At 36.5% G+C, this 12,335-nt stretch overlaps 1 protein-coding gene across 1 annotated transcript; it reads right to left on the bottom strand.

Moving 5' to 3' along the window:
- Positions 1-1,627: 1,627 nt before the first annotated feature.
- On the bottom strand, positions 1,628-3,357 carry LOC122038631. Its single transcript, XM_042598462.1, has 6 exons — positions 2,891-3,357; positions 2,728-2,804; positions 2,566-2,623; positions 2,191-2,437; positions 1,940-2,117; positions 1,628-1,847 (listed from the first exon to the last, which is right to left on the bottom strand). Exons 1-6 carry the CDS (start codon positions 3,297-3,299, stop codon positions 1,692-1,694), a joined length of 1,125 nt encoding a protein of 374 aa, XP_042454396.1. The 5' UTR covers positions 3,300-3,357; the 3' UTR covers positions 1,628-1,691.
- Positions 3,358-12,335: the final 8,978 nt, after the last annotated feature.

Below are 12,335 nucleotides of genomic sequence, written 5' to 3'. Positions count from 1 at the left end.
TTTGCCGTTGGGTTTTCCGGCGTCGTCTCTTGCCGTGCACTCCATGCAATCAATCAAAACATTGCGTCGATGGCACTGTCCTTGAGGAGTTCTTGGATTTGCATCAAAATTGTATTTGTAAGTAGTTGAACAGTGTACAATATTTTAAATATATTTTATACATAAAAACTCAGGTAGTTTCGTATTTATATATTGTCAAAAAAAAAATAAACTCCAAATATTTTCCAAATTATTAAATCTAAATATAAAGTTTATACATTTTAATCGATTTAATTTTTTTAAAACAATTTTCATTTAGCATAATTTGGTGGATTTTCCTTTTCTCCAAGATTTCTTTAGTGTAATTGTTTTTTTAATGTAACGATTGAGTTAGTAGATTAGTGCATGATCCATGAAGGTGTTATTTAGTAATGAAGTTAATAGATTAATGTTTGTATTATGAAATTAGTGTTTAATGTATATTATTGCGCGGTTGTTCCATTGTATAAAACTTTATACATTTTTTATTATCAACTCGAAGAGATGAAGGGAAGATAGTTCTTGCATTGTTATCACATAAACCCTTATATATTTGGACGTTTTTACATGTTGTTGATCTTAGCTATTCTAATGAAGGGAACTTTGACACAATAATAACGTTGTTACTATGTGATCTGATTGGTCATGAATTCTAGTAACTTTAAAAAGGATGATTTATTTCTTGCCAACATATATCTTGTAAGGATCAAGAGTATTTGTGTCCTCGGTCAATGGTGCAACAGTAGTATGTCTTTTTAGTTTTCCAAACATACAAGATTAAGTCCTAACTGATGGGCCATTTGTTTTACCCCATGATTGGTGAAAATTTTTCATAAGATCAAATCAGTCATCCCAGGATTAGTCAACTGTGCCAACTAAAAAAATGAAAAGGAGTAGCTAAGAAGAAATCTCATCTAATTAATACATTACCTTGAGCTCTTTAACTCCTGATGCAGTATGTTTTTGCCAAATGTTTCATCCATGTTAATCATACACTAATTTTCATTAGTATCGATCTTTTATAATTTGAAGTGAATAATAGCACCTTAGAGTTCTAAAAATTGAATAATTTAAAACAATAGATATGAGATCATTAAATTGCTCATAAAATTCTATACCAAAAAAACATAGTTTCTCCTTGAAATACTCTTAAACCACACATCATCACTCAACGAGCCCAAGCTCTTGTCGAGTGCGAGATCTTTTTGATCTGTGTTGTGTCATCGATTAACTGCACCAGCTAAGGCGCGAATGAGAAACCGATAAGCGTTTCCATGTCGAACAATGTTCAATTTAACAATTAGAGTTGCATGAATAGAACGCTACCATATACTTAATTACTTTTATACAATTAGTAGAACCATACTAACAAATATTTTGCACTTTTAATTAAAAACATTTGCACAACATTCCATAATCTGTCAAGTAAACTAATTATAAGAAATTACAAAACTAAAATCCATCCATCATTTCTCATCTCCATAGATGATCACTTGTTTATTTGGAGACAAACGAGAAGAGAAAAATTATTGATGATAAAAAAACAGCATAATATATGTAATTTTTTTTATCATCCTTAATTTCCTCCATCCCCTTTTTTCTCAAAATAAACAATATTGATAGGGCAGGAATATTGAACTCAAATTAAATTCCATGCATATGAACACCATTAATTAGGATATGGTGAGATCTAAAGATCCATGCCCTAATCTTAAACTCTTCACCTCTTCTTCTCTGAGTCTCTTCTTCCCTTTTCCTTCTTCATCCACTGAGTTCCTCCCCAAGCTTAGCCTCAGGTCAACTTCCGACTCCACATTAAGGTCAGACCCCTTGATAAACAGGTACGGCAATTCAACAAACATGCATTGTACGTACTAATGTAACAAGTCAAGAAAATTAATGTGTGCTAGCACACATATACCTCTAGCCGCTCGAGGCAGTGCCTTCCCGCAATTAGGGTTTTACGATCATACGAACCGGACACCGATGAGGATGGCTTCTCGTGCCGGGTGGCAGCCGATCGATCCACATGACTAAATGTGGATCCCAAATAGTTGAGACTCATGACAGGCGGATGGTTGAGCATGTAGTCTTGCAATCTGTTAGAATTAATTATCAGATAAACTAGCTAGGTTTTAATTGATCAGATTAATTAGTGTTTATAATTATTACCTAAAGTTGGCGTATTGAAGATCCAGCTGAGGGTTTAGTCTAAGGCTGTAAAAGTGGTCTGTGTCATGAAGGTTCCTTGATTGATAACGGACACTGTTCTCCATGCCATAGGAGTGGATTATTGGAGCAGTTCTTGGATATAAAATTGTCTCATGCAGATATGAACAATTATCAGCAGCTGTACTTCTTGTGTAATAAAAATTATCATATCCTCTACTCAAACACGTTCCACTTGGAGAAGCAGCAGCTGCAATATGATGAATTTAACAAGAAACACAATATCGATCGATTCCATGAATTAATTATTAATGTGTCTTGTCTTGTTCATTAAACGATCTATAATTAGGAGCTAGACCATGCAGGATTGAGAATTACCTGGAAGAAAGGGTGATTTCTCTGGCCACACTTGATCCAGCTTCTTGCTTCGATACATCTGGCTCGAGAAAAAAAAAAGGAAAATTAACTGTAAATTAAATAATTCATGGCATCCATTTCCTTGTGAATGAATGAATGAATGAATTATTTAACTCAGCTCACCTGCAAGTGACTCTTGACGTGAGCTATGCTCAGCCCCTTCACGTTCATGGCCTGGAGTACCAATTTTGGGGTTGCTCCTGCACCACCAATTTAATTATGAAAGAAGAAGAAGAAGAAGAAGAAGAAGAAGAAGAAGAAGAAGAAGAAAATTCAAGCCTCTTACTATCTGGCCCTCCAAGCCTCTCCACTGCATGGACAAAGGAGAGATGAAGATCCGGAGTCCACCGCAGCCTCGGCATCTTCGAACGGTTGTACTGCCTCACCCTCGCCGCCCCTAGCTGATCTTCTCCTTCGCCTTTGTCCTCGTCGTCGTCCTCGTCCTTGTTGTTGCTCGAGCTGTTCCCGCCGGCGACTTCATCAGTGATGCTACCTCTATCATCATCATCTCCTCCTTCTCCTCCTCCTCCTCCTTCTTCCCTCCCCTCACAGAACACCTCCTTGTTCAAATCCAATCCATCAAATAATAATCTCCTCTCGGATCTTTTCGCTTTGCCTTTCTTGTCCTGATCAGCCGCATAGATCTCCACCACTCCCTCCTCCTCCTCCTCCTCTTCCTCCTCCTCCTCCTCCATGGCTAACTAGCTCCTCCCACTTCTTCTCCCCCTCTCTTACACAGTCAACATTGGCTTAGAATGCTGATGAGAGAGATGGGGTGAGGAGAAGAAAAGGAGACTGTAGGGACACTAATTCCATTATTAATGTTAGAGTGAGAGAGAAGATGTGGAAATATTCACGAGTAATAATTCATGCCATATATATAATAATCACATCAAGTATTCCCTACATTGACTGGTTCTCCTCTTCATAATTGCCACAGCAGTGTACAGGAGGGTAAAAGAACAGTAGAGCTAGCTAATGAGAATTTCACCTTCCTCTATAAAAATTCCAAGAATTAATTGAAGTCAATAATTAAAATTTGTTTTTTTTCCCAGTGACGAGCTGAGCTTGGATCTGTATGCATGATTTCGAGGTACAACAAGACAAAATTGCAATGCTATAACTTCCATGCGAGGATTCTTGGAGAAAATACAAATGGATATAATGTTTTGCTTCATCCCACAGCTTTTTGGAGAAAGTTACAAACGTTTTTTTAAACTGAAATTGACTTTGCTTGGAATTTTGTAGCACTGTTTATTGTCTTTGGCTAGAGGAATTCATAACCGATTGCTTGCGTTCATCATTATGAAATGATAAATTTGACTGTGTAGGAGATCAAAGTTTGAAAAAATATTTAGTACAGCTCATGATGCATGCATAGAATAGAACAATATATATATATATATATATATATATATATATATATATATATATATATATCCAAATAAAATTATTTTGCATATTTAATTAAGGATGCATTTAACGTGGTGCTAATTAGTCGTAATAAAAATTTTAATGTGATTTTTAGCTCTTAAATTTAATCAGTATAATTATTATTATTATTGACATTTTTAAAAATCATACTTTAGCATTCATTTTTTATCAACCTATACCTTTCTATTGGCTAAAATGATATATAGAAGAAATCACACTTTATTTTTTTCATAACTTTATAGACCTATATATTCAGCAAGCAAATTTGCATATTTTGTGACACAGTGTCCCATGAAGATGCATCATGGTTTATTCAAATTTAATGTCACTTCTCTTTGATATTGACGTCTCTCCTTTTCCTAATTCTCATCTTTAACAGTGTTTAATCCCTTCTCCATGATTGAATCATAATTATATCAATTTCAGCTAGAACAATACATTTTAATTGTATTAAGTGATGCCAATTAACACTTGTAATCAAGTTCCCTCTACATGAGAGGTAATTTATTTCCAACTCTCTTTTTTGCTCACATATTATAATTTGAAGATAGAGTATTTAATTTGTTTTGAGCAATACTATCTTTCAAGAGTTTATAAACCCTAGTTTGACAAACACATATCCTATTCATATATTGTGGAAGCTGAGCAACCAACAAGGAACTTTCACAATCAAATATATTATTGTCCACTTGTGGGGCAATAAACACATCCAATTTCACCATTGATGACTCAAATTTCTCCATTATATCCAAGAATATTTTTTCCCCCTCAAATGTCGATTTCTCAACCACTTGATGTTGAAGGTTGAATTCTAGGTCTCATGGGCATGCATTGAACTCAATCATTTAGAGTCATATGGAAGCCAATTTTGGCTCTACACCTCTTTTCTCCTTATCAATTAGTGAAACTTATGATTGAGGGAATTGAAAGTGTTAGTTTTGAGTGCATTAGCTAGCTATAAAATTTGTCCACGCACCTAATTTCCCAAGAGTATTTCTCCATGTGGCGTTGGTTGAATGGTCCCGGTCGATGCCTCATTCACTTAGACGCAAAATTTTGCCTCTCCGCAAATCACAAACAACTCGATCGCTCGATCGATCGTCCATATCATTCAAACCGTTCATGGACCATCAAGAGTGTTTTACATTGCCGCCTTTGATGACTCCCATGATTTGATACCAAATGCACTTTTCTCAAATATCTTTGACCAAGAACCTCTACATAGTTTCTAATGTTAATTTCATGGATGCAATATACAAAAAAGTCATCTTTTTACATAATTTTTTCTTCTATAGTATTGACTAATACTCCAATCAATGACTTTATAATTGTGGTTCTTACGAACCCTTAATATATTTATTGATATAAAAGAAATCTATGGAAGAGAGCATTATATACATGTACCCCACACAAGTGGACTAAAACTAAGGGGGATGGCAGGGCAGCCTTGTCTGGTTGTGTGAGCTGTGTGAACTGTGCTTCTCTCTCTCTCTCTCTCTCTCTCTCTGGGCTTTATGTAGGCTGCTAGTTTCTTGGCATGCATGAGCATCGAGTGGACTGATGCTGCTCTGTCTCCTACAATTATGCTACTGCTGCAATGCCATGCCATGCCATGCCTGCATGGGTGCACACACGGCTGCTAACGTCTGTGTTGACGAATGAAGCTGCATCAGTCCACTGCCTGTTTTAGCTGAAGACCCGCCGCAAAGATAGGCGTTCTGTTCAACATGCCACTACTGTCTCCCTCTTCCTCTCACATGCATGCATGACTTTTCTTCGCTGTATTCCCTCTCCCTCTCTTCCATTTAACTTTTAATTTCTTAGGGGGCAGTAGTACAGTTCTCATCCCAATGCAGGCAATGCATGCATGGTACCGAACGCTCTCCTGCCTATTGAACCCAAAGAGAACTTGCAGCGGCGTGTTCAGTCACGTATCTCCAGACATTGCTTCAGTTTTGAAATGATCTCTGGGAGGGAGAGGGAGGAACAGGCATGTGTAGCTTCTTTATTAATTATGGACCAAGATTAATGGCAGAAACAGAAAGCATATATGCTCTCAGTGACGATCGACTAATTGTCAGTGGGTTGCTCTGATCCAGGTCTAATTAATTACTGGCCTGGACTGCAGGAAAGGACCACGTTATTATATAGAGACTATTATAATATGCACTGACACTCATCTGAATGCATTCAAAAAGTTCTTTGCAGCACTGAGAGAGAAGATATTCGAGCATGTTTTCTTTTTTAACATTTAATGTTTCTAAGCAGGTATTTAATGTAGTTTTTTTTATATTGTATTCAACTAATTTTAACTATTTTATGACCCATAATTTATTTTTTAAAAATAGGATAATATAGTAGGATAATGCTACATATTTGTTAGAATTTAATTTTGCATTACCTCTCCATGTTTGATATATGAAGTTAGAGGTGCATTTAGTATTCTTTGACTATTGACGAACCTCGATAGAAATTTGCATAACATATATTAATATCTTCAGTTTTGCCTCAGATCAAGTTTTTGATCAAGATTTAATTATGTCAAAATATATTATATAATTATTAAAAATCATATTAAAGTTTCTAAATAATCAAATAATATATTTAATTTTTTTTAACACATTATATATAGTTTGGTAAAAATAATCATAAGAATTTGTTTTCCATTTCTAAACACTCAATTAGTGTCTTTAGATATTTTTTTAAATTCTTTTGTTTTTATAAAAGGAATTGAAGAGCATTTTAGAAATGAAATAATCTGGCCTTAGATGAAACAAGAATCTTAAAGTAGGCTAATACTTTTTTTTTTAAAAAAAAAAAGGCAATTGCCTATTTAAAACTTTTCATGCATATTTATGATGAATTAATTCATTAGAAATTTCCATTAAATACTAATGCATTGGATTAGTAGAAGATAGAGTATTCAACCAAAGATCCTCATATTGGACTCAATATATAAAGGTTTGCTTTTGGAGTGCATGGCCCATTCAACTAAAGAATCTCTAACATATCAAATCACTTTAGTTTCCAAATATACAAATAGGATAATTATATACAATTAATAGTTAATTGTAGTTGATAACATAAACGTACTCAAAAAAGTTTTCAAATCTATATAATATTAAGATAAAAAAAGTATATATAATAAAAATTAGACATATTACTCTTCAAAAGTATGAGCCTTTAATTGTCATATTCTTCATAAGTAAAGAGAGGATTAGAGATGGAAGATGATCATGTCCGGGTACTGAGCCGACAGACGTTAGGGACGTGGCGCTCTCGTTGACGATGTATGAACCTCTGACTGGCGTGATCCTCCGGTGAGAACCTGCAAGCACAAAATCGAGTCGGGAAGGGGTTCTCGGCAACGACCCTCCGATACTCAAGTCAGCTCCGGCGAGAAGAGATCGAGACAGAGTAACGAGAATGAAGACTGTAGCTACAGTGGATGAGAATGCATACCTTCGTCGAATGTTGAGGGCCCTTATATAGGGCTCCCAGGGGCACGTGCACGCTTTTCGAGACATGCACTAATCCCGTCCGGAAGCTGAGTCAGATGAAGACTGGCTTTGTTGTGCTAAAAGTTGACGGAGAGTCGTTGAGATGCTGAATCAGCGAGGTACCCCTTTGACAGGTTCACACTAGCGGTTCTACGGAGAGAAATAATCAGGATGATGACGCTATTGATCTGCACACACTCAGACGAGTCCACCGATCGTTAGAGACTAGAAACCAGGGAAAAAGTCCCCGGGTCAGGCCCTCCGACGCTCAAGTCAGGTACTTTTTCTCAGAAATCACAGAGAAAGCACGAAAAGTAAAATACTGGTAGGAAATGACGAGTGAGAGTACCTGTGTAAGGGACAAAGCATCCCTTTTTATACTGCAACTGAGGCTTCTGGAACCTGGCGAATGTCAGGGAATGTCGGATGTCAGGCTCTGTCTGGCGGTGGTCGAAACGCGGCTTTTTTTATAGGCTGGCGGAGGAACCAAGAGGAGTATGAGCTTCCCACCGTTAGAATATTCCCTGACATGTGATGATTGTTCTCTGACAGGTGGTTACGATTCCTTGCAGGCCTATTTGTCCTGTAGTGTCTGGCCTCCTGACCCACCTTCGTCTGCGTCATTCGAAGTATGTACATCCCGACGACCTGCTGATTCCCGACCCGCATCTGCTTATTGCTATCCAAGGCATGTATGTTCCGACCTGCATGCTGGGTCTAATTCCCGACCCGCATCTGTTTATTGCTATCCAAGGACTGTATGTTCCGACCTGCACGCTGGGTTTAATTCCCGACCCGCATCCGCTTATTACTATCCAGAGCATGTACGTTCCGACCTGCACGTTGGGTCTAATTCCCGACCTGCATCTGCTTATTGCTATCCAGGGCATGTACGTTCCGACCTGCACGTTGGGTCTAATTCCCAATTTGCACCCGCTTATTGCTATTCAAGGCATGTACGTTCCGACCTGCACGCTGGGTCTGATTCTCGATCTGCATCTGTCTGTTGTTATCCATGGTATGAACGTCCTGTTGGAGTGTATACTGAAAGCCTAAGTTTTCGTAAACATTTGTTTTGAATAAAGAATCACATTTGGTCATATTATCTACATTTGTTTGTAGTTGTTCAATTAATTTATATTGTAGATAACATAGTATGTGGTGTCACATGCAAAAGATAATGTTATCAGTACCTTATAAATTATAAACAGTAGCTCACAGCCAAAATGGAAAGGAACAAACATTAGAAGGTCGTAGTGTAATTAGGTATTAGTTTATCTTGACTATATAATTACACTAGTACACTCAGAGTGTATTGAGTAGGATCATTTGAAGTCGTTTCTTTTATACTGACTTGATAAAGAAACAAAGACCTCAGTTATTATGGAAGTGTGTGCTCTTAATCCTAATATAATAACAAGCACATATATTTGATGTTTAGTTCTTTAATTTATCAATGGGTGAGATTTAGTTTGATGAATCAATAAACCTGATAAGTTGAGAAATGATATCACTTATAGTGTGTGTTGTTGATTATAGAAGGAAACTGTGTCCTAGAGATACTAGGTTGATAATGTCCCCAAGAGGAGCTCATAAGGATTGTCATGTTAAACCCTGCAGGTGGACTTAGTCCGACATGACGATAAGGTTGAGTGGTACTACTCTTAGACTAAGATATTAATTAAATGAGTTGTCAGTAACTCACTTAATTAGTGGGCATTCGATATCTTAAACACAGGAAGACTAACACACTCATAATAAGAAGGAGCCCAAAAATGTAATTTGGGATTGGTGCGGTAGTTCAATAATAGTTCTCTAGTGGAATGAATTATTATTGATAAAATTAAGTTGTGTGTTCGGGATGAACACGGGATGCTTAATTTTATCGGGAGACCAAAATCAATTCCTCCTCTCGGTCCCTATCATAGCCTCTTATTTATAGAGTACTATACCCACCTATACCCACCTTCTATACCCACCTAAAGGGGGCCGGCCAAGCTAGCTTGGAATCAAGCTAGGGCCGGCCTAAGCATGGTTTAGGGTGGTCGGCCCTAGCTTGAACCTAAGCTAGAGGGGGCCGGCCATAATTAAATTAAAAAAGAATTTTTATTTTTAATTTTTATTATGTGGAAGATATAATTTATTAAAAAGAATTAAAATTAAAATATCTCACTTAAAAGGATCTACAAAAGATTAAAGAAAGAGATTAGATCTCTTTCCTTATTTGTAGATTGGAAAAATATTTTATTTTCTCTTTAAAAATTATTCACATGTTGAAAAATTAAAATTATAGAAATTTCTTTTTATCAACCATGAAGGGATTTTTGAAGAGAAATTTTATTTTTAAAATTTCCGGAAACAAATTAGGAAGTTTTAATTTGTTGATTGAAACTTGTCTAATTTGCCTCTCTATGATGTGGCCGGCCATTAAGAGTTTAATTGGGAAATTTTATTTTATTTTTCTCAATTAAATCATGTCAAGGAAATTAAGGAAATTTTATTGTAATTAAATTTCCTAATTTACCAAGGCTAAGGAATATAAAAGAAGGGGTGGGGGTGCCTTCATTGAGTATAACCTCTATTATTTTTCTTCCCTCTCTTATTCCTTGGTGTGGCCGGCCAACATCCTCTCCCTCTCTTCCTCTTTGTGGTGGCTGAAACATCCCTCTTGCTTGGAGCTCTTGTGGTGGCCGAATACTACATGGAGAAGAAGAAGAAGAAGGAGAGAAAGCTTGCATCCCTTGGAGCTTGGTTGGTGTTTTTCTTCTTCCTTGGTGAAGCTCTCTTGTGTTGGCCGAACCTAGCTAGGAGGAGAAGAAGGTTCATTGGTGGTTTCTCATCTCGGAAGATCGTTGCCCACACAACGTCCGAGGTTAAAAGAGGAATACGGTAGAAGATCAAGAGGTCTTTTTAAAAGGTATAATTAGTAATTTTTCTTTCCGCATCATACTAGTTATTTTTGGAAATAATATCAAATACAAGAGGCTTACGATTCTAGTATTTCGAATATGTTTTTTCGATGTTGTGTTCTTTTGTTTTATTTTTCCTTGTGATTTGATTGTTCCTTTCGGTTAACCTAAAGTTATTTTAGGAAATTAAATATTAGCTTTCCATAAAAGGTTTTGTCTAGTCGGTGGTGGTTGCTCCCATATCCAAGAAGGCCATGTGCCTCGCCACGTCAGTACTGGGAACCAATTATGGAAATTAATGTTTAATGGAATTAATAACTTAAGGTGATTTGGATCGAACGTGTTAAGTTCCGCAGGAGATCCAAGTCTAAACCTAAAAGAACAAATAGATTAAGTTTTAGATCAAACGTGTTAAGTTCCGCAGGCGATCCAAAATTTAATTTAAAAGAACACATGGTAGCTAGGAAAAGTTTTAGACCTTTGTACAAAATTTTTGTACAGTGGAACCTCTAGGTTTTCCGAGTAGCAACTAGCAAGTGGTATAAGAGCTAGGGTTTTTCCTCTGTGTATTTGGTATTAGTTTAATTATGCACATGTCATACATAATTTAGGCAGGATAATAGTAGGATGTGCTAACTTTGTAGATGCAGGATCCAACTATTATGGCTTATAGTTTTATGTGTGTGATTGGACCCTTGGACATGTCAAGGGCATTTATATGTGTGTGCATGATTGTATTATAAAATACAGCAGGAGCTGTATTTAGTTTTATTAGGATTTTAATTTTGATCTAGATACATGTACATTCCTTTTATGGAATATAGGATCAAAAATGTAAAATTCTATTTTTGTCGCGGTTCGAATCTTGCAAAGCGTGGAACCTTTTGAGGACCAGAGGCGCAGCGGAACAAGGAGCAAGATGGATGCGACAGCTAGACCCGATGGCGGTGACCAAATATGGCAGCAGCTTGGGATGACAACACACGGAGGATAATTATAGATAAAAGTCATAATAGTTGAAAATTAGATTTTCTATTTATTGCTTTTATATTGTGCTGTGTGTGCATGTTAGTATACATGTTTAGTAGGCTAGCATAGTTAAAATTCTTCATTTATAAATAACTAAGTGGGAGAGAGATTTTTAAGTAAAACCCATGGTCTCCATTACTAGTTTATAAGTGATGCAAACAAGCTTGCGCATTGGCTCTGAGTGCCTTCCTCCATATCGGATGAGCTTGTTTGTGGATCACTAGAGCAAACTTCCATTTGGGATGACTATAGGAAGTTAATTAAGAGTGTGTGATCTTCCCCATCGGAAGGGGCACAATCTTATTAATAGACTTAGTGTCAAGTAATGGTATACACTTAGGCACAACTAATAGTATTCTCCCCATCAGAGTCACTGCTATTATTTGTGTGACCAAAGGATACCAACTATTAATTTTATTTGTCAAAAAGTTAGGTTGACAAGATAATAAAATTAATGGGTTAAAACCCTCCTTTTACAAATGTTGAATTTGTATACGTCCACACTATCATGGCATACAAAATTCACGGTGGTTTGAGGTGTTGGTTAATTTAAAATAGTATTGTTTGAGGAATCAATATTATTCTAAATTTAGAGTTCTGACCAAAAGTTATTTGTGATTCTTAGGATGACTTTCAACCCACTGTCCATCATACTTCAACAGAATAGACTTACTGGACCTAATTACATAGATTGTAAAAGGAACCTGAACATTGTTCTTACTCCTGAAAGCTATAAATTTGTACTGACTGAGCCTTGCCCTGAAGCACCTACTGGTGAATCTACCCAAGAGGAGATTGAATATCATAGGAAATGGGTAAAAGCAGATGAGATGGCGCGGTGTTACATTTTGGCTTCAAT

This window comes from Zingiber officinale, chromosome 1A, assembly GCF_018446385.1.
Source record: "Zingiber officinale cultivar Zhangliang chromosome 1A, Zo_v1.1, whole genome shotgun sequence".
NCBI classification, from domain to species: Eukaryota; Viridiplantae; Streptophyta; class Magnoliopsida; order Zingiberales; family Zingiberaceae; genus Zingiber; species Zingiber officinale.
The sequence above is the reverse complement of the archived record's forward strand: the minus strand, read 5'-3'. Positions and strand labels throughout refer to the sequence as shown.

Bases quoted from the DNA above. Each gene is read 5' to 3' on its own strand.
- LOC122038631 (XM_042598462.1), bottom strand. From the start codon at position 3,299: ATGGAGGAGGAGGAGGAGGAAGAGGAGGAGGAGGAGGAGGGAGTGGTG. The intron at 2,624-2,727 runs GTGAGCTGAGTT...TTCTCGAGCCAG, and splicing joins ACGTCAAGAGTCACTTGCAG to ATGTATCGAAGCAAGAAGCT. The intron at 2,438-2,565 runs GTAATTCTCAAT...ATCATATTGCAG, and splicing joins GAAATCACCCTTTCTTCCAG to CTGCTGCTTCTCCAAGTGGA.